General features: G+C 45.6%; 1 protein-coding gene across 2 annotated transcripts in view; it reads right to left on the bottom strand.

Annotated features, from left to right (window-relative positions):
* Positions 1-13,400, bottom strand: part of MEIS1 (Meis homeobox 1) — a 129,331-nt gene extending 115,931 nt beyond the window's left edge. The window contains exons 1-6 of one of the 2 annotated variants that reach the window (XM_016137885.2): positions 12,640-13,400; positions 10,525-10,751; positions 8,536-8,677; positions 7,973-8,023; positions 7,131-7,181; positions 5,539-5,685 (exon numbers count right to left, since the gene is read on the bottom strand). In XM_016137885.2, coding sequence (XP_015993371.1) covers positions 5,539-5,685; positions 7,131-7,181; positions 7,973-8,023; positions 8,536-8,677; positions 10,525-10,751; positions 12,640-12,651 — 630 coding nt within the window. In that variant the 5' untranslated portion in view covers positions 12,652-13,400. The remainder of the gene's footprint in view (positions 1-5,538; positions 5,686-7,130; positions 7,182-7,972; positions 8,024-8,535; positions 8,678-10,524; positions 10,752-12,639) is intronic. The other variant, XM_016137888.2, reaches the window with a different exon arrangement.
* Positions 13,401-22,288: the final 8,888 nt, after the last annotated feature.

Here is a 22,288-nt window from a genome sequence, read left to right as displayed (position 1 = left end):
GAATTCATGTTGACAGTATTTTCATTTATGACAAATATCTTAATATAACTTGTTATGCATTCTTCAGTTTCTGCAACTCCACCTGCGAGGGAAGGTAAGCTAGTTTTATAACAGTTGGCCCCATGGTAATACTTTAGCCTATCTGCTTGGCCTTAATAAACCTAAGTTTCTATTAAGGACCACAAATAGTCTTTGTTTTTAAGAGTATGGAGTTTTACTGCATAATTTTCCTTCTGTCACCCAGCAACAGCTGTGTTTTAAATCTTTTGGACTATGACAAACATTTTAACATTTAAACATACGAATGCTTGAAAACATAATGATTTAAAATTTGTTTATTTTCAAAGTTAGGCAATTATAGCATGATATTTCACTTTTTTGAAAGCAGGGCCCATATTTTAATCTTTTTTTTTTCTTCCTCCTCCCTCTCTTCTTCCTCTACTATTTAAGCTTCTCCATACTTTCTAATAAAAGTTTCTAAGTTAGGACTGATAGCAATAGTACATACAACTGCTTTATATATTTCCAAATTGTGAGCAATGGAGTCATTCTGGTGAGAGAGGGATTGCTATTTGAGTGACCTATTGCCACAGAGCTAGTTAAATCACTGAACAATAGTTACTGTTATGGGGTTTCCTTTGTACAAAGTAGCATTAGTATCACTGCTTTTCATTACCCATGGAACTTGCACTGGGGACTGAGACAGAGGGAGGGGGTGTGTGTGTGTGTGTGTGTGTGTGTGTGTGTGTGTGAGAGAGAGAGAGAGAGAGAGAGAGAAGAGAAATGGAGAAACAGTGGGAGGGAGAGAGAAGAAACTGAAAAGGGAATAATTTTTGTAGTTTAAGAATTTAGACTTCAAGACCTTTAACAATGGAATTGATCTCAACCTATCTGCATATGCTCTGTACTTCTTGTTTTTCTAAAATGTTTTTAAGAGCCCCTATTAAGAATCGATACATCCCTACTCTGAAATTCACACATAAATATACACTAAAAGCCAATCAAAAAGTAACAATAAAAACACACCTGGTAAACAACTAACTTTTAATTCAAAGGATACTAAGCAATAAAGAGCCTAGAATGAACATCCTAATTAGCCAATGTAGTGACAAGCAGTCAACACCTTATTATTTAATCATTAAAGAGAATCTTGCCATAATTTCCCTTTGACATATTTCAAAAAAGAAATTAAGAGAACACCACATGACCCACAACAACAATCAAAAGGAAAGGTAGGTGATTCTAAGATCCCGTGGCTTGCAAGGCCTGTGGACTGACAGGTTCCAGGATTAAGGCATCAAGTGGGACCCTATGAAGTATTTATAATTTAAATAAGCATTTAGAAACAAACTACCTGACAATGGGACCATTTTCCTGTTTCCTGATATTTCTGTCCAGTTTTCTCATTAGATGAAAATAAATTGTCTGCATTCCCTGTATTAGTAAATATCTGATGGCCTTACCTATTTTTTTTCTAAAACAGCTGATCAGATACATCAAGGACATTAGCTGTTCCTTGCCCTCCCATCCTTATTCCTGACCATAACACCTCTCCAAAACGAGAAAGCTTAAATCTCCCTTAGTTGCATTCCCACCCCACTTTACAGGGGTGAAGAGGGGTTTTCAGTTCAGTATAAGTTCAGTTTTAAGATTTTTCAACTCAAACTATGCTTTGGAAACAATATTCCGGACTTTTAAAATAAAACGATCGCCACCAGGGTTCCCTGGCCCATTGGGAACTAAAGTTCACTGGCCCAGGTCTGCCTCGGATCCTCGAGGCCTGGAGGCCTGACGCTCTACAGCCTGGGCCGCACAGCCCCGGCAGCCGTCCTCTCAGTCCCCTGGGAGTTCACCAGCACTTGGCATTTAACCTGGCTGGCGAGCTTGGCTTTCTGGTTCTATCTCCAAGAGCCACATTACTTCTCTCCAGATGTCAGAGACAAATCTGGATTAACATGCAACAGGGCGCCCTGTGCAGCCCGCCAGCTCTCTCCCAAGAGCTGTTAATGCAGATTCAGCCAAGGACCCCCCGGAGAGCTGCTGTTGAATAAAAAATGTAATCCAAAGGGACCATTTCTTTGCCTCCCCGCTGCTTGTAGGAGAACTGAGGCTGGCGCCCGAGAACAGGACCAGCTAGTCCCCGCTCGCTGAGAGCAAACCTAGCCACTCCGGAGGTGGCCTTAGGGACCTGTAGACTCTTTGCTCTGCTCTCCTTTCTCTCACGCCTAGTTCTTGGAGTGAAAAATGCTTAGGTTCAAGGAATGGCGAGCAACAAACAGCCCACGGAAGGACGGCTTCATTCGACGGCTCCTTCCTGGAGCGCGCGGTCTCGAGACTAGCGACTGCGCGGCAAAACTCTTCCCCTCCTAACCTCTCTGGGTGTCCCCATTTCCAACCTGGGCCCCCCAAGCACGCGCCTCGCCTTCCCCTCGGATCTGCGTCCTTCTCCACCGCTAACCAGGCGCAACCCTCGCCTCGACGCCTCCAATCTGGGTCCCCCGTTCCCGGGTCTCAGCCCTTGCCTCGCCACACGCCGAGGCCTGAAAGCCCCCGGCGCCCCTCCTCCCCCAGCTGTCCCCGGATATCGGGCGTCGGGGCGTCGGTGCAGAGGTGGGGAGCGTGGCGGGCGGGAGAGGGCGCCAGGAAGGGCTGCGCCCGCGCGGACCTCAGGGTCTGGGAGTGGGAGTTGGTGGGGCGGGGGCAGGATTACAGTTTTTACTGGCGTCTTAATCTGATTTTTAAAATCAACTCAAAACAAACAAACAAACAGAAAACCAACAACACTACAAGGCCAAGTGTATTTCCGCGACTTAGCCCTCCGAGAAACCGGCTGCTATCAAAGTCGTCGATCTCAGGTCCCTGCGCGGGTGGCCGCCTTCGCGCCCTCAGAGGAAAAAACGTAAAATAAAATAAACCGTGCCGCCAGCAGGCCCTAGAGACAGAGGGGTTAATGAGCTAACGAGGCCCAGCGCTCGCGCCACACCTGAAGCATCCAGTCTCAGAGCGCACCCTCCGCCGAGGCTCAAACTGGCAGGGCCGCATTCGCAGACAGGTGGCGAGGCCATCCTTCCTGGACCTCGCCCCCAGGGCACCGCACTAGAGGTCCAACGTCCCTGGGAACCCTCGAGCAGAACTGGCGGCCACCGGGCGGCCCTAGTGCCTTGTCGTTCGCGCCCCACCTCCCAGAACAGGAGACTCATCTCCGCGTCCGAGACACAGTCCCGCTCGCGCCCCGCGCTCTGCACTCCTAGCTTGAAAGGGAGCCCAGGTGCATTCACTCCTGGCTCTAGGGAAGCGGTCAATTAGAAAGTACAAACTTGGGTTTGTTGCCCTCCGACCAGCTGTGACCTAGGTGAGCCCGAGGGGTCACGCGAGCACGCCCACGCGCACAGGCCAACAGCGCCACCAGCTCAGCCAAAGCCGCGAAGCCCCCTCATAGGCGGCGAGGGTGGGAGGCAGGCTTCTCATTTTATAGGTCGAGGTGGAGAATAAAATGCCTATTTTTATCCAATAGAAATGCCTACCGATCTGCATCTCAAATTAAGGCAATTGGGTAACAAAGTTTACCGCAGGAGTAGGTGGAAGAACTCAATGATGTTATACCAGTTTTGTATCCCCCTACCCCCAAAAAATAACCCATAACTTTGCTCCTTTATCTTTGACTTTAATAAAATAAATGATTCGTTGAGAAAATGGGGTATAAATCTTCATTTTGGAGGCAATTAAAGTGTTGATTTCATTCATGCCCCTAAGCGATTCTTGTAATTTGCTCAAATAGCTTTATGTACCCAGCACTCCGAAGCTTTTAGAATCCCATTTTCTAGTTAGGCTTGTTGGATTACAATTTTTATTCAACAGCAGCTACCCGAGGGTCGCTCAGCGGAATCTGCACTTACAGCTGGGGGGCGAGGGCTGGCGGCCCGCGGGGCCCGGGCCGGGCCGAGCCAGCAGCCGCCTGCAGGTTTCCCACCTCGGCAGGCCGCGCCAGCATCGCGCAGGCTGTCTGTTCTGGGCACTCGTCTACACTGCCGAAAGTTTGCAACTTGGTAACTAATAGTTGGGACACCGAGCGCTGCCGCTTTTAAAGCTCAGCTCTGCCCGCCCTACGCTTTTCGTGGGGAAAAGAGGATTCAGCCTCTGTCGCGGGGTTCCCCTGAGAAATCCAAACCGGGAATTTATTTTAAGGGGGTGACATTAAGAGAAGAAAACTTTAAGATGACACCAAGACAGTGAAGTAGGATATGGCAAAATAACTGCTGGTCAACAGTGATGTGGCAGAGCTCGCAGAGGAAAGCTGCATGACTGGCTGCCCTTTGGCTTAACAAAGGCAGGCTGATCTCTCCCCCAAGACGGGGCTCACGTGCCAAGTCGGAAAGAGAAACAACTCTGGGCCTTCACTTATATGTGGAAAGGCGGAGGAGGCTCGTAACCCAAATCTCCAGACACGTTGCAACAATTCGCAACGGAGAGCTGTCCTGAGCCCAGTTTTATCCCACCCTCTCCTCACTTTCAAGGCATTTTTGCAACTCCTTCGGACCAATCCAGAGACACAGCGACTCGACAGAGAGAGAGAGAGAGAGACTGGGAGAAAATAGTAATGTTGGGGTGAGAGAGGGGGTGAACTCTCCCCCCTCCCCAGCAAGTCTGAGTAAAAGTAGTCCCCACTTAGCAAAGCGGCGGAAGGAGAGCCTGGAGGGAGGATAGCGAGCAGGCGAAGAAGCAAGCAAGGGCCCGCAACTGAGAGCCAGTCAGGGTGGCGCAAGGTCCCCCACCCGCCACACCGAGGGAGTCGCCGAGGTTCCCTTGATGCTGACACCTCCAAAAGCTGCCAACCCAGAGGGCCCATAGCACGTACCAGCTGGAGGATGAGTGGAAAAGAAGAGGAGAAAAGTCCATGTTTATCCCTTTTTATACCTTCGGCCAGGTCTTATTTTTTCTATGAAGTACAATAAAATGGGCGAGCTTGCAGCGAGCACTCCACAAAGCAATGTTCAGTGAGGTCTAGAAGCGTTCGGCCGAGGAAAACTGACAAGACAGGCTAATGAACCGTATAGACAGGGAGAAAATAGCCAGCATTTGCTAGATTTCAAACCCTCGCTGTCTTTCTTAGACCACCTATCTTGGGTTTATTCCTAATAAAATAAGAAATAAGCAGACCCTACACTTTTCTTTTCTTCACGATAGAAGAGGGAGGGAAATGCTCCAGAACAAAGCCCTACAATCAGAGGCGGTCACTGGCAGTTAACACTCCTATTATTATAGAGGGTAAATAAAATAAAGACAAAAATTAAAAGCGACAAGAAACAGGTCAAGTTTGCAGGCAAAGCTTTTACAAGCTCATCTCTCCAGGTCGAATCCCAGAGCCAGCCTTAATGAAGCAATAATAGCCACATTATTCAAAATTTTTCATTTCGATGGAAATGTATCTAAAAGGGACTTAATCATATGCAAATAATAAAAGGAGGTGGTAGTGACCCAGCAAGCAATATGCATACAGATTTTTTTTTTCCAGGGATGTTGAAATTGAAAAGCACATACCTGGTCTGTTAGATTTGCTGATCTTGTTATATCTTCACTGTCTGATTTTGATCCTCCTTCTCTATCGTCTATCACCAAATCGATAGGCATTTTCCCTTTCAAACAGCTAATATACCGGTGGCAGAAATTGTCACATAATTCGTGTACCTACATTATGACAGAAATAAAAAAAAAATGGAAATATAATCAGGAGTGCATAAATGACATTGACAAGTGCAATCCACCCCCCTTGTGAGATCCAAACTTCCAAATAGGGGAAACACAGGGCAATTGTCCTCCAGAGACCCCCAGACGCATCTAGAATTAGGAATAACTTTCTTTTCTTGCAAAATAGAGATATCCCAGAAAATTGACAGTGACAAGATGATTCACAGGCTACAACATATTCAACACCCGTGTTAAATTCATCTGCTCCCGGGGCTGTGGCCATTAGAGAGGTGACCTGTGTGGATGACATTTAAGGTACACTATTTAATTTCATCCAGTTACTTTATCATAGGTCCTTTTCCAGAGCGTCTTAGAAAAAAATGCGTGTATGTGTGTGTGCGCGTGTGCGTGTGTGTGTGTGTGTGTGTAGTCTCCAAAGGACCAGTACTATGGGTGGTATAGGATATATGCCTGACAACCCAAGTCCCCAAAACATATGTAATTAGGATTTCTATCCATAAGAAGCATATTTTAGGATACTTCTTTTAAAAAAGAGAAGGAAATTAAATTACTAGTACTGATATTTAAAAAAAAACCTAGAGCCACAAAAATGTATCAAATTGATTATTTTTTAAATAAAAAGAACACTTCAAAATATTTACTTGTTAGTGGTGTGGTTTCTTACAGATCCCAGGCATCACTGAGATGCAAAAATTCACCAAGAAACCCAAGTGTGCTTGCAATTTAATGTTAGTTTGAATTACAATGCATTAAGTTTTTATTGCTGAGATTTATAGAACAACTAGCAAAGTCGTGTTACCCCACACCCTTTTTTGAGTGTGAAGGTGGGGTGTATGCAGGATTCGCAGATTCAAGGAATTTACACGACTATCAACTCTGCTTTGTCTCTGCAAAAAACGGTTTAATGTATCTTCCCTACCACCTCCTTTCTGTCTGATCTCCTCCTCCCCTAACCGCCTCTCCTCTGTGTCTGACCTGCTGCTGCTCTCAAGACTGTCTTCCAGAAACTCACTAAAACTAAACAAAACTCCCCCCACCCCAAACACACACCAAAGGTAGCGAAGAAGAAACAGAAGAGAAAGAGAAGAGGCCACAAAAGTATAACCTGTGAAGCAACTCACAACAGCATCCTAAATATCACCCGGGATGCACAGAACTGCAACTATTTATACGAAGCCAGCAAGGTATTAAGAATGAATACAAGGCTAGGGCGTTTGTGATCCCGGTTTTAGTGGCTGAAATTGTAATTAAACTGCAAAGAGAAATGGACACTAAGATTGGCCTTGACAGTAATTACCAGAAAGAAAGACACTTATGCAAATGTCTCAGAAGCCTGAACTTCAGCCATTCAGAACCCTCCCCCCACCCTGTGTGTTTGGGGGTGAGGGGGCAAAAGCAAAAAGAAAAGAGGCTAGAGAAATTACCTTCTCTAATTCCAACAGATGAAACCTTAATACTTGTATGGCTTGAATCATCTGCAAAGATACAAAAAGAATGAGCACCCCATTCCTAGTTTGCAGAAAATTGGCTGTCACAGCTCTAGCATCTCCAGCCCACCCCCTCCCCCCAGTAAATAGAGTTATTTTGATTTATGGCAATAACACTAAAACTTAATAGCAGCGACTGGGTACCATCTAGAGATTTATATTTCTTAAGGAGAAAAAAAACAATAGCTAAAACAACAACAAAGCATCTAAGTAGGGATCATAAACACTCTCTTCCCCAAGGTTCTCTTCCCTTTCTCAGATCCACTGCCCCAACTGCACCCCCAGAGGGCCACATCCCGGGACTAGATGTTTCTTTGTAAGGTGTGCACAGAAAATAGTCCAATAGTTCCCAAATTGTGGCTTTTCGCACCGCGAACTTTCTGACGCCTTCAGCACACCTCTCAGGCAAACTGGTTGTTAGGGGGTTTCTGGCCCGGTCGCTGCCCTCGTGACACGACTCTGAGGGCTGGTTAGTCCGAAAAGTTTAAGCACACACGCTGACAGGCCCGGAGATAAATCCCCGCTCTGATTAGAGCTGCGCTGCCCGGCTGTCATAAAAAACAAAAGCTCGCGTTTCCCGCGCCGCTCGCCCGGCCCCTCTCCAGATAAATTTATTTCCCGGGGATCTTGTCTCGGACTACTTGTCCGTGGACGGAATCATTTGCAGCCGACATGCAACGACGGGAAGACCTGTCTAGAAACCTCAGGGGTCTCAAAGCAAAGCTGGGGGGCTGAGGGGGAGGGGTGATGGGGGAGGGGAGTAAAGGGTCTGCTCTTACCAAGTTATCCAGTTCTGGATTAGAAGAAAATAGAGGTTTTTCTGCGCGAATCTAAATAGAAGTGAGAAGGGAAGGGAGAGGGGGGAGAAAGAAACATTTGAAATCTGGTCGCCTTTCTAGTTTCTTGCCTCATTACACTGTCGGGGGCAGGATGTAACCGCCGGGAGGGACTCGGTGTCACCGAGTTCGTCCCGCGCAGAAACATTTCAACGTGAATCAAATAAGCCGAAAACAAGCCTAGAGCTCAGGGTGACTTCTACCAGCAGCCACTCTTTTAGAGGACGCTGCCCAGCTGGCCAAGTCCAAGGCAGCTCCAGCGCGTGGTGTTTGTGATTTTATTTTATAGAGGGAGCTTTCTGTGTTAGGTTATGAAGCCTTAAAGAATATAGGCGATTTTGAGTCGCCCACAAACAAACACTCATATTGGAGGAAAATCTCAGGGTAGCTGTAACGGGCATGGCTTTGGGTGGACTATTTGCTGGATACTCTTGCAAATGTGCTGGGTAGGAGGAGGAAGGTCCCCACTTTTTTTCTTTTACTTTTTAAACATTTATTTTGCTGACCTGTTTGGCGAACACGGCTATATCTTCATTGAATGACTCTGACGAGCAGACGTCCCCGCCCGCCACCCCCGGCTCGCGGGGGGTACAAGTAGCTAATTCACATTTCTCAAAAATCAGTGCTAAGAGAGGGAAGAGGGGATGTCTGCAAGAAAATACAACAGTCACAAACAACACAGTGGTTAGTCCCGAGTCAGGGAAAACGGGCGCCCAAGAAAAGCAGCCGGAGGAGCTGAAGGCAGGGACCCCCTCCCTAATTTCGCCATCTACTTTTTTCCTCCCCCTACCCCCCTCCTAGGTGACTGCTCACCTCCCCTTCCTCCTAGGGCCCCGAAGTCGGAGGCCCTAAGCCACGGACCGTGTCTGAGGATCGGTTCAGCATATCTGGCCAGAGAAATTGGTAACATTTGCTAAGAATAAAACCCAAGCGGTTCCAGCAGCCATTTTGAATTAAGTTTCCCACCCGACAAGCCCTCGTCCCTCTGCTGCACATCCAGGACCTGAAGTAGGTGAAAGGCGCTGGGCTAGGGGCTGGGATAGCTCGTTCGAGTGGGCTCCTCCAAGGCGGCCTCACGAAGCCGCAGGCTGGGGATCTCGGTGGCAGGCGCTCAGCTAACTTGGGGAAAGGACCTCTAAGGCTGCGGGACCGGCTGTCAGGGGCTACACCTACCGATCTCCACCCCCACGACCCTCGCAGAGCAGGGAGGCGCCTCTTCGGCTCCCTGCTTACTGTTCTTCCCTTCGCCGATGGTCCCCACTACCCCCCAAAGAAAGTTCCTTCCAATGGTCCTGCAAGAAAGCCTTTCATTTTGCCTCCGCAGAATGGCAAAGCAGCTAGTACTGTGAGGGGCCTAGATGTTCTTATCTTAGCCCATAAAAGAAAAGAAAAAAAGAGAGAGAGAGAGAGAGAGAGAGAGAGAGAAAAGACTCTTCTAATGCCCAAGGAGGTGTCTCAAGTCTTTTATTAGCTCTCACAGCCCAGCTGGAAATTTAACAGTTTGGGGTCCTTTTCAAAGCTTCCCCAAATGTTCTGTCTCAGAGCCTAAATCATTTGCAGTTAACGCTGAGGAGAGAACGCTGGGATTTAAACAAGCCCATCATCACACAAGGGACCAGAAAAATAAAACAGAAAGGGTTTTTAGCTGGGAATGGCCAACGTTGCACGATTTTAAAAAAAGAAATAAAAGTTGATGCAAAGTCCAAAGGGGTCCCCAAATTCATCAGCACACAGTAGGCACAAATGACTTTCAAAGGATTTTACTAGTCCAGGGGCTAATCCAATGACGGAGAGAACACGATGTGAACCTCAGCCAGAAAACAACACGGCCCATATCACCCCGCATCTACTTCTAAATCCTGCAGGTTCGCCTTTGATCACAAAGTACTAAAACAAGTAGAAGTTTCTTAATGTCTGTAACAACTCAGATTGAGCTCCTCTCCTTGACTACAGTGGTTAGATTCCCTAAACGCAAAGCTTTTTCCCCTTGCCTGACCTGCAACTGTCCTCCCTTGATTTTATTGTGCGGTGGCAGAGCCAGCATACGGTTGCTGAGTAAACTTAGCAAGTCCGAACAATCAGTGGCTTAAAAGATTTTCCCTTAAACTAAAAAGTTTCGTTCCAACACAAAGGCGCCTACATTTAGAAACCCCCAACGCTCTCCCTGCACATCGGAGCGAGCTAGGACTCAAACCCGCTGAGCTACGGAGCCGGATCTGAGAGAGGACGAGGGACCTTGAGTAACTTCTGCACGGCGACCCCTTCGCGGACATGGCCTCAGCGGAGCGGGGAGCTGGGCTGGCGCGAAGCCTGTGTAGAGGAGGGCGTCCGGGATGGTAGGCCACCTTCCCAAATTCTCCATGCAATGCGAATGAAAAGTCATCAAGTAATGTACCTCCAGTCCAGAGACCTCTGGCTTTCCCCTGACCAAGGGCAAAGGGAAACAGGGGAAGCGCCGTTTCTCATCCATTTAACCTGCTGCCCGTTGTACCTACCCATAAATGGCATCTTTATCTCTCTTTAAAGCGTCATTGACGGAGGAACCCATGCTGGGGGCCATGGCGTTGGTGTGAGCTGTGTGCGGGTACTGATGCGAGTGGAGAGGAGGCCCGTGGTTCAGGTGGTGGACCGGCTGCATGGACCTGGCCGCATGTGGGTCCCCATACATCGTAGAGGGGATGCCTACTCCATCCATGCCCCCGTAATGGGGTAGGTCGTCGTACTGCATGACAAACAGGAGAGAAGCAAGGTTCAGAAGGCCAGGAGGGCAAATGGGAGAACGGCAGGGCACGGAGCTTATATAATGTCAGTCCAACTGGATCCTTCAACCTGGAATTCGGTGGCCTTGAGCCTCTAAAGTTGAGATTTCTTATTTTTAAAAAAATAAATTTTAAAGTAAAAATTCTAGGATTGTCAGTGAGACCCGGCTAGGATGAACGGTCTTGCCCTGACTTGTGTTTCTATCAGCAGTTAAGACATTGAGAATCCTTTAGCAAGGAAGGGAAGAAGATAGAAGGAAAGAAATGGAGGCATTCTCCCGGAAGGTAAATGTGGTAAAAAGTGCATGTCTCTAGAGAAGGAAATTCAAAATCACAACAATAAAACGTGCCAGGACAGTGCAACAAACCTGCCTAGTTTCACAGCCCCTTCCCATCAGGGAGAATTAAAAGAAGAAGAAGAAAAAAAGTTAGGATGGGAACAGCTACGCCAAGCACGTGAATTCAGACAGACTTCTTGTTTTATTTCCCTGCCAGCGAGGGTTAGGCAGTCCTGCAAGACACTGTATTTCCTTTGCTTTGCAAGACAAACTAAGCTAAATTATACAAAACTAACTGGTCCCCTTATAAGTGAAACTCAGAGAAGGGTAGATTTTCTTATACATTACAGCTGAGTTTAAAATTGGGCAATTTCTATCCTAATGTTAAAGAAAATCCATATTTGGAACAGTTAGTTACTCTATTTTCTTTACTCTTACGAACTTTCTTCCCAGACTAGAAGTCAGTGAGGCAAATGTTACTCATCAGGTTTAGAGCAAATCCAGTAGCAAATACACATACACCACCACTACCCCATCTTCTTCCTCCAGAAAAACTACTTTCATATTGATTGTCATTATTTTTGTGGGCAAAATTTAGCTATTTAGATTTTTCTCATTGGTTCATTCCAGGAAAGTTTTTTCCCCCTGAACATTTGAAGACATCGAAAGTAAAATGATTTTCAAAGAAAAGAGGAATTGCCACTTTCATCTCCTTAGAGCCAGAGGTGTGAAAAGAGTTTGGAAGAACGCTGACATTTGCCTGAACCAAAGGAGTAAAGAAAAATGTGTCAGCCTAGTAACTTTCTTTTGCAAACAGGGCTTTGAGGGCCAGGACACAAATTATGCAAGGAAGGCTTTTTGTAGACCTCCTTTCTTTCAAGAAACTACCTCAGTTGGGTTGTCATTGTCTCACTTTACTCTCACTACATTTCCATTCAAATAGGAATATTGGGGAAATTAGTATTGCATTTTAGAAGTGAGTAGCTGTGTGCTTAGTATCCAATTAGTGCAGGGCTTGTCTAAGAAAAACTTTCAAAGTATTACCTTGCACAAAAATCTATGCACATTAAAATTACTTTTAAAAGATGAATGTTTCCTGACCTAAAAAACCATTGTACTATGAAAGTTATTTGCTTAAAAAAGCTAAATACGTCTAATGATATTAAAGATGAAATAATTAATAACATATTAGAAGTTTTTAGCTGCTTATTTTAGTTTTAAAATACCTCTAAACTTCTGCTCCCTAAATGCTCGCATTATAGCATTAGGCATCTAACGTTTCTGTTTTTTATTATAATTATTATTTTTTAACCAGATGATTGCCCGAGCTTGTATTTTTGTTTGTATAGCTGCTAGTTAGGAATCTGTAGAAAATTTGACTACTCCAATTAACAATTACATGTAACATACATAAGTCTACAAATGCATTGAATAAATACTCTTGCTTTAGGCCATGGCTTTAGGAGCCTCATTCAAAAAGACAGAGAAAAAAGGAAACTTTTTAGCAGTGTCTTTCAGCCACGTTTCAATTTAATCTCACATTTGAGTTCCACAATTGTTTTTTAATACGTACCCTTTGCGCCATCGGCCTCCCTGGCTCCCTTCCTACTTCAACTTCTAATATATCCTCTTTAAGGCCAGTGTGAAAAGAAAGAAATACGCAAACTCCCCCGGAAAAAAACAATTTAAAAAGCAGGACGAAAAATCCCTTAACGTCTCCAGCAACGTGAGCTACTAGTCCCAGATCTTCGGTCTACCGGACCTGAAGCAAAGCGCCGGAGTCACTGAGCATAAAAGCGCTCCGTTTCCAAGACAGCAGCGGGGGCAAAGAAAAAAAAGAAGAAGAAAGAAAGAAAAAAAAAAGAAGAAGAAAAGAAAAAAAGAAAAAAAAAAGATCTTCTCTCCCAAAAAATCAGTTAAAAAAAAAAAAAAAAAAAAAAGAGCGCCCCTCAGACCCAACTACCAAATCTCATGGCTTTCTGCCACTCCGGCTGTCAATCACAGGCGAGGTTGTCAACGTGGTGAATGAATGATCATCCGCTCTGTCTTCTTCTGGTCAGAACACCTCAAATGTTAATATTCAAATGCACAAAGCCCTAGCGCTCGCTTCCCTTGAATCAGTCCTAATTCCTAATCAGTTTCTTCTCTTGCTCGCTCTTTCTCTTTCTCTCTCTCTCTCTCTCCCTCTTTGCAACTGCTGCACTGGAGGGAGATTAGAGGAGGAGGGTTAAAAAAAATGTCTGTCTGAGTTTGTCTTAAAGGAGCCACAATCGATGCTGCCCTCTTGCAGTCCCCGTGCGTGTGTAAAGTGTGTGTTGCACAGGCGGAGAGGTGGATTCCGACCAGAATGCTAGAACCCGGAAGTAGTGGTGGCCATAACAGGTCGCGTCTTACACAATGCATTGGGCTGCAGCAAGTAGGCTCCTCGGCAGGGGTGGGTGCGCGAACCGAGCTCTGGCCGCACTGGAGAAGCAGAGAGGCGCTCCATTAAATCGCACGCCCAGTCACAAACACCCACACACCCAGGGCACACGCGCACAAACGCGGCCAGCAGATCCCGGCCGCCGGCTTTATTTTCCGTATTCTTTTTTCTCCCTCCCCCTCTAGACTCTCCCTAAAGCCGACTCTTGAAATAAATTGGGAATAAACGAGGGGTAAGGCAGAGGCGGGAGTTATTTTGCACAGAGCTCTGCGCATAGACTTCAAGACTTTCCTCGAAATTATTGGGGTCTGCCAGCATTTTCGGGGCAGAGGGGGTGATGAGAAAAGTACTGGATTCTCAGAACTAAGCACCCCAAGTCGAAAAGTCAAACGGGGAGAGGGGAGGAGAAGCAGGAGCAAGGTTAGAAAAGACTGTGCTGAGGAGTCGCAAGAACGTGGGGTGGAGATGTCTGGGGCTTTCTGCAGATCCAGCTTAGAGTTTTTAACTGTCAGAGGTGGACACCCGACCCAAGGAAAGGAAATGCTTGCATTTTCTCACTTTGGGGGTCTGGACGCCCCCACCTCCTAGCTCCGGAGGCCCCCAGCCCCAGTCCTGGCGTCCTGCGCGAAGTGAGAGAGGAAGGGAGGGAACAATGAGCTGAGAGCCGGGAATGTGCCCCCAGCGCCTGTTTACAAACACGAAGCTATTTATGATCGCCGGAAAGCGAAACCCGACGCGGGCTTGGAGCAGCCCAGACCTCGCGGGTGGAGCCGGGGCCGGGGCGCCGCGGGGAGGGAGGCTCTTTTTCCGATCCGCTCCAGGCGAGACGGCCGTGCGCCCAGGGCGCGGCGCGTTAGGTTAGGGTTACGGCCGCGCCGCCTTTGTCTTCGAGGCGCTGAGGGGCCCCGGCCGTGGCGTGCTCGGGCCTGGAGGGACCCGGCGGCCCCAGCTTTTCCCTGACAACATCCCGCGCTCTCCTCCCCAGCCCTTCCCCCTTTCCACTCCGCTTCCCTCAGCCGGGCTCAAGGAAAACTCCCAGTACCAAAGACATTCACTTCGAGAGCTGAGGTTTCAGACAAAAAGCTGCCCCTATGCATAACTCGGAGGCTCCAATCGACCACTGATTTGAACTTTCTCCCTTTAAATACCTATTCTCTAGCTAAAACAAAACAAAACAAAAAATTCTCTTCTTTATTCTCTCACTTTAAGCTTGCCCTTTATTATTACATTTGATGGTGTTATTTTCGTTTTTGTTTCTCAGCCCGTCCGATTCTGATCTGCAGAGATGGCTCAGCCGTGGCAGCTCAACCAGCAGGCTGGAAACCTCACATCCCGGAGCAGGGCTCGCAGCTCGCTCGACTCCGAGCACGATTTTTTCCCCCTCCCTTCAGCTGAAACCTTGCAGAAAACTCCCCCTGCGGTCGACTGGAAAATGAGCTCACCCAAATCTCGGTAGGCAGCGGTGGAGGAGGGCTTGGCCAATCAGGAGGCGCTCCCACCAGGGCGGGCGCGTATTGGCTGCGGGGAAAATCAATTATCAAATAATCGATCAGCAGGGAGCTTCGATCAGCCGGGAATGCAAACTGCCAATCCAGATTCCCGCCCTGATGGTGACCAAAAGGCTGACCCCCCCACCGCCCCCCCAAAGCAGCCGTCTCCACGCTCCCATCGTCCCCTTCCCCATTTCACCCTGCCAGCTGCACATCGAACCCTCACCCCAAAGGGAGTATAAGTGGGGGGAAGAGTTTTGAGAAGGATTAGGGAGCTCGTGTCCGCAGAGGTTGTTTGGAAAAGGTTAGGAGCTCTAAAATATATTGAGTCCAATGTTAAATGTGAAAACTAAAGAAAATTTACATCAGTCCAAGAGATAGGGTTCAAGTTTCTGTTAAGTGGGTTCTCGAGGAGTAGGGGACACAGGAGAGCATCAAAACAGAGATCTGGAATCAGGTTCCACCGAGCGACCGTAGCCTCCCTAAGCGACACTATTGCTTATTTTAGTACTTCACACGAGTCAGTGCCCAGTTCCCCCCAACAGTGGAGTTCCTGTGAAGCGAAGTAGCTGAGTCTTCCCAGCCTCTCGCGCACCGCCCCCGCCTCGACACGGTGCTAGTCCCATATGTGCTTCAAGAGCCGACACACTTTCACTCAAAGCCTCAGATGCGCTTTACCTTGAAAGAGCTCCGACTGCTTAAAAAAGCTCACCCTAAGATCCCTCACCAATGCCTCCCTTCTTTCCTCTCTCCCTCTCTCCTCTTCCCCATCCCCCTCCTCTCTCTCTCTCTCTCTCTCTCTCTCTCTCTCTCTCTCTCTCTCTCTCTCTCTCTCTCTCTCTCTCCCCCCCATACACACACACACACACACGCACGCACACCCACACACAAATTTTAGGATCTTCCGCTTTTCTCCATCGCAAACATGCGTACAGTTTTCTGGCACAAACGCCCCGATACATCATGCGGGAGGTTAAGGCAGGCCCGCATGTCAAAGCCGAGGCGATCCAGGTGACTTATCAGCGCCTTTATGCCACTACCTGACACCTCCCCGCCCCCGACCCCGCCCCCCCCCTCCCGTGAACTTGGAAGCAGAATTTCAGGCCAAGATGAAACCTCTCCGTCTCAGGAAGGCGATTTCTTTCCTTTCTTTCTCGGGAAACTGCGTTGGCTGGGTCAGGCAACGCAATTCTTTTCTGATTACAGAGAGAACCAATCTGGGCCGACAGCCCGAAAGCCCTTCCCCGAGCCTCAGCTAGCTGCGTTCGACACCTGAGCGCCTTCAGAAGGTTGCTCGCGGGGATGTGAGCACAGTCTCTCCAGCAGGCCCGCCAGGCATCCGCGTGGCTGGCAGTAGGGGGAAACCAGGGGATGGGGGGGGGGGGTCAAGCCAAACCTCGACATGGGCACACCTACGTTTATGATCTTTAAATGAACTGCAAGGCAAATTCTGTAAGTATAATTTAACCGAGAGAAATTTCCCACGAAATACATTTCGATGACTATAGACTATTAACAAACAGCACTAGGGGTTCTCTGTCAAGACTTATGTATCGGGGTTGGAGTTACCTCAACTCTGCGGCCACGTTTTCAAATTTGGAAAAAGCAAGTTTTCCAAATTTAAGAAAATTATAATTTATTTTTATTGTTGCTTCCTGGTAAATTTTTTTTGTTATTATTTTCTAGCAGAGATGAAAAAAAAAGAAGGTTCAGGTAAGTCACTCCTTTTCAAACAACCAAAAATTTCAAAGCATTAAGAAGGCTATTGTCTTTTCAACCATGATGTGTCAGATCGCCTTATAAATGTACTTTTAATTACCTGCACACAGATTTTCCTTAAAGAAAGAGATAGTTTGAGTTCGTGGGCTTGAAGTAAAATCATATTAATTTTGAAAACTTTCTTCTTCTCCTCCCCCCTTCCACTTATAACTGTGAATCAAATGCTACTCCTGGGCCTTTATAAGATTAATTCAGAACAATCAAGGGACTAAAACACTTTTACAATGTAATTACAGTAGTACAAATTGTTTGCCCAAACCTCATTCTGGATAAGGATTTTACAATTAGCAAACAGTTATTACAGTTGGGGCTTGCTGAGAGAAATTGCGCAGAGGACATCTAGAGTTGCAATCTAGTAGCCATAAAAAAAAAAAAAAAACCAGCAGGGCGGCAATTTATTACCTATTGGAAGGAAAGGTAAAGGAAAGGGATGGTCCTAGATACCTTAGCAAACTACAGTGATAGTATACCTATTCTATGAGAGCACCTATCCTTAGTTTATTTCGGTTATTTGCTTTTTAAGGCAATAGCACTTTTATCTTGGGAAAACTTGACCCAGTAAAGAGTTCTGGAACTTGCCCCTGATTCTTACACATGGGCCTTCCATACTCAGTTTACCCTCATTGTCTCAGATTATCTTCACAAATCTGGAGAAAGAAGACTTTAAAGAGGCAGGCTGGGGCCTATGTCTCTATTGTTTAGACCCTCCTGCAAGGAGGTGGTTAAAATAAGTAGTGCCCCTTTCGGCTGTTGGTACAGTCCTATCTGAGAATTCTCTTCTTATTTTCTGTTTTCCTATAAGTAGTTGTATCTTTGGAAAGACCTATATCCTGAAATAGGCTTTTGTCCCAAAAGTTCACACTGATGAGTCAGCTCCGAAACCCTAAGAAATTTAAGAGGCACCTCTTAAGGTAAAATGTGTGTGTATTTGCCAGCCCAGAATAAACATAAGCCTGTTAATCAATCGGGTTTGGCAGCTGTGTTCACAGAATGATAAGGGTTTATCATCTGCCACCTAACTTTAAGATGCCTGTGAAAATGTGATCGCTCTTTCAGTTGTCCTGTGGTGTAGAAACTTGGGGTTTGTACTTCAAGAACATTCATTCTCCACATCTCACCCCAGCATTAGCATTTACATTTCAAAAAACAGAAATAAGAGGAGAGAAAGACAGCTTAAAGAAAATAGATTTTAAATCTAGTAGAGATAATGGAGGAATGCTGGCGATAAGAGCCTGGATGTGATAGGAGAAAGGTACCAAGAAGTCAAAGCTAATGAATGGCTGTGAGAAAAGTGAAATAAACTATGTAGAGGTCTATAAAAGGGAGAAACCTGGTTAGGTGATATGAAAGGGGGTTAACTGAAGGGATTAAGGAAGACGTTAATCAAGTGCCCCAAAGCAATCTGGGCTATAAGAACTTAGAGATTTGTTTACTGCATTTTGCTTCAGAAAACAAAGAATGTCTGGGTCCAGTTCAGAAGTCAATGAGAGGTCAGCTTAGGCTCTTCAATTATTGAAGGGAAAATACCTAAGTCACTATATTCTGAATTGATAATTCAAAAGGTAAGAAAAAATGGGGCAAGGGGTGTTTTCCTTACTAACTTTCTATTTCAAATCATTAAAACGCTTTATTCTCTAGAGGGGGAAAAATTACACTGGTTAACATAATTACTAGCTCTGACATTTTCAGAAGTTATAGAGGTCTTTTATTAATTAAATGGAGGGCTTAATAAAATATTCCTAATAAAATTTATGGTTGTCTTAAAACTTTCTAAACAGTGCTATAAATTCTTAATAAAATTAACTAGGAAATGACTTATTAGCCCACACTTTACCCTGCCCCCCACACTTCTACATAAAGAGTGTCTGCAGAATGAAGAGGAAAATAGAAGCCTTTGGTAAAACATAAATACTAGTCAAAGTCACCCATTGTTTTAGAAGAGGCGAAATCTCAACTAAGTTATTTCTAATGACTTCTCATTCTCCAATATCCTCCAAAAGCTACTCACAAAACTTTTGGAGAATTTCTTCCCCTTTTCTACTACATATTATATATGCATGTATATATAAGCCCATTTGAAATAATATAATGCTCAATTTTCTGCACTGGGTTGTGTATTAAGTTTAATATAAAGCAAAGACGCGTCGTGCAAAATTTCAATTTGGAATTTTGAAAGTTTATATTGTAGATATTTTCTTTATCCATTAGAAGATAATTAAAAATGAAATACCTTGTAATTTCTGTCAATTTATTTCTTTAAAGGTAATTCTTTAATAATAAACTTCTCAATCACACTTCTCTGTGAACTCATAACAGTTGATGAATTATCTGAAGCAGCATTTTGTTGTACGAATATAAAATTTTTTTATATCACTACGTTTCAAAATCTTGGCAAGTGATCCCAAATTTGAGATACTTCTCTGCTTCACAGAAACAATACTGGCTAGCTGGCTGTTTAAAATGAACGACATGGTCAAACACTCCAAACCAAACAGCCTTAGTGGATTGTTAGCATTTGAAGGCTTGATCTTTTGTGCCGTCTACTGGACAATGGAAAAACTACAGCCTCTGTGATTTAAACTTTTCTTTTGTCCAGTATTTTGAGGGGTAGAGTGGGGAGTGAAGGAGGGTGTGATTTGGTGCTGGAAAATAATAAGAAAGGATCACAAGACCCAACTTAGACTCACAGGATAGGTCTTGTGACTTCGAATCTTCAAATCCAAGTTTGGGACATTATATTAAGTGTAGGTACACCTCAACCCCTTAACTAAGGCACAAAGCTAAAACCTATATTTCACACAACTCTCTCTGTTTCTCTTTCTCTGTCTCTCTGTCTCTCTCTCTGTGCATGTGTGTGAGCGCATGAGGGTGCAAAGTCAGTTTGGGAAAAGAAAGAAAAGATGGTGGAATAAACTCAGTATCTCTGAAAAAAAATATTGGTGGTTGCTTGGTTCTGAGTGTGAATTGGCTCCATGGTCAAGTCACATGTATCTACCACCTAGATAATCCAGGATGTACAAATTAATGCTTGGAATTTGTAACATGATATTGTTCAATATTCAAGAAAACTACTTTTGTGAGAGGGCAATGAAATTGTTAATTAGAAAAATTTCGGTGCAGTTCCTTTTTGGCAATCTTGGATAAAAACTTGAAACTTCACTGTTTTCACTTGGAGACCACATGTGGGAGAAAGTGTGGGTAAAATTCACAGTCAGATGCCTTTATGTAGCAGAGGCTGTTTGATGTTCACTTAAACATTTAAAAAATATTGTATACATTTTGGTTATGTTTTTAAAATATTTATGGAGTTCTAGTATTATAGAAGCTTTATGCCAAAAAAAATGCATAGAGCTAACTTTGACCTCTGTTTGATATTGACATAGTTTCTGAATAATCACAATTACCATATAGAAGTGATTTTGTGATTTAAGAAACACATAAACAAAACCCCATGCCAATAAAATATGAAGAAGTCAGGCTTATTTTGGTAGAAGAGATATAGACTTGGCTACAAGGCTCTTAAAACTGTTCCTCAGCCTTTCTGAAGTTAAAATTCCTTATTGCATTTTAATAAAACCTAGTAGCATATAACTAGTTATTAGGGTGCCTTTTAATAAAAATCTAATAATGAAAAGGAGACAGCTTTAGAGCATTTTATTGATTCATAAATATATTTCAATGATCTACGTCAAATATACATTTTGATGTGGCACTGTGTCAGAATGATTTTAAAATATTGTATCAAATACAGATATATTAGAGAACTTGGACTGACAGTGGCTACTTAAAGCAGTGAGGTTGCTTGCATTGCAGGGTAAAAGAACAGGACGCTTTTAATTGTGCTATGAAGCTTCTGCTGCTGTTGCTGGTGGTGCTGGTGGCGGCGGTAGTGCTGGTGGCAGTGGTGGTGACTGTGGTGGCAGTGGTGATGGTGGTGGTGGCAGTGGTAGTGAAGGTGGTGGTGGTGGTGGCAGTGGTGGTGCTGGTGGCGGTGCTGGTGCTGGTGCTGGTGGCGGTGCTGGTGCTGGTGCTGGTGGTGACTGTGGTGGCAGTGGTGGAGGTGGTGGTGGTGGATGTCTTTTTAACTTAAGCATAATCGGCTGAACTGTGAAAAGTTATTGTATGAAATGCTGTTTGTGTCCCTTGGTCCAGATTAAAACAACATCCACAACTACAACTACAAGGACCTTCCTAACAGTAGTTGAGAAAATAGACAATTCTTACAGGAGCCAATCACGAGTATTCACACATTTGATACAGTCTAGTAGTGGAAGTACTGGAAGTGTGGAGTGCTGGAAGAAGTCTGGCAAGCATGCTCTAGTCACCAAATGCTAACATTTACCTTTGAAGCAACAGGATGGACCAGGCTGGGCATGAGTAGCATTCATGTGTCACTGGATAAAGGGGCATATTTTGTGAAAACCTTCAGGCAAAATTGTACTGTTTATTCAAAAATAAATATTTTAACATTTCATTGAGTTATCTAATGAATAAGAAAAACTTCGAAGGCTTCCTGCAGCTCAGAAAGGATTCTAGGAGTCTGAAAAACACAGTGAAAGAAAGAACAAGAAGAAGCTGAAGGATGCCTGCTGAGTATTTATTCACTTGTGAAGATCCGAAAACATACTTATCCGTGCCCTTATTTGAAAATGAAAAATAAATATCATCTTTTATTGTCTTTTTCAAAAACTTAACGTCAGAGTATGGTATGCTTGATAAAAATCTTTTTTCTTTTCCAGGCGATTTATGCAAGAAAGAACCTAATGAAAACATATTTAAAGGGAGAAGCCAACTATGAGCCGCAAGCAAATCAGGTCGCAGCGCAGCTCACGGTTCTTAGTGGCGCCCCTTCTTCTGAGCTCAGCCGGGATAACTTCACTTACCCGCGAATCGGCAGCCACTTCCGGGACTCTTTACCGAGTGGGATCCTTTGACCGCGGAGCCCTTAGCAGGGTTATCCTGTCGCCTGTGCTTGTCCGGGTGCCAGGTGCCTGCGGCGCCCTGCAGCGCAGTCTGGTCTCGGAGCACCGAGCCACCTAGAGGCCCTGGCCTGCCTGCACCCTCAAGGTGCGGACTCCCAGGGCTGGGTGGGGGTCCCAACGGAATCTGCTTCCCGGGGGTGGGAGTCGCGGGCTTTGCTCACACCTGGCTTGGCAATGGGGAGCGTTTGGAGGAACATGTTCCCCGAGAACCCAGAACCGGCTAGGAGAGCACAAAATGAGAAGTGCCCCCCTCTCCCACCATTTTTGACCACCACCCCATCTTCTCTTTGGGATTCGCCTCAGCAACTGCAGGAGGGGGAGTCGGGCCTGGAAGGCCCTGGGCGGCAGCCCTGGAGCAGGAGGACTCGCAGAGCAGGGTGCAGCAGCTAGGAGTCAGTCACTTCTTGGGGCCGCGGCACTCAAGGGCACCTTTATCCCCATTTCGACTCGGGGACCCTGGTTCGCCCTGCCCGCTTCAGCCTATTTCTGGAAGTCTCCGTTCCCAAACGGCCCTTCTCTGAGGGCTCCTATTCTCTGGGGTGCCATCCA

The sequence above is a fragment of the Rousettus aegyptiacus genome, unplaced genomic scaffold, assembly GCF_014176215.1.
Source record: "Rousettus aegyptiacus isolate mRouAeg1 unplaced genomic scaffold, mRouAeg1.p scaffold_m13_p_7, whole genome shotgun sequence".
In the NCBI taxonomy this organism is placed as follows: Eukaryota; Metazoa; Chordata; class Mammalia; order Chiroptera; family Pteropodidae; genus Rousettus; species Rousettus aegyptiacus.
This window is presented reverse-complemented; position numbering and strand designations above follow the sequence as displayed.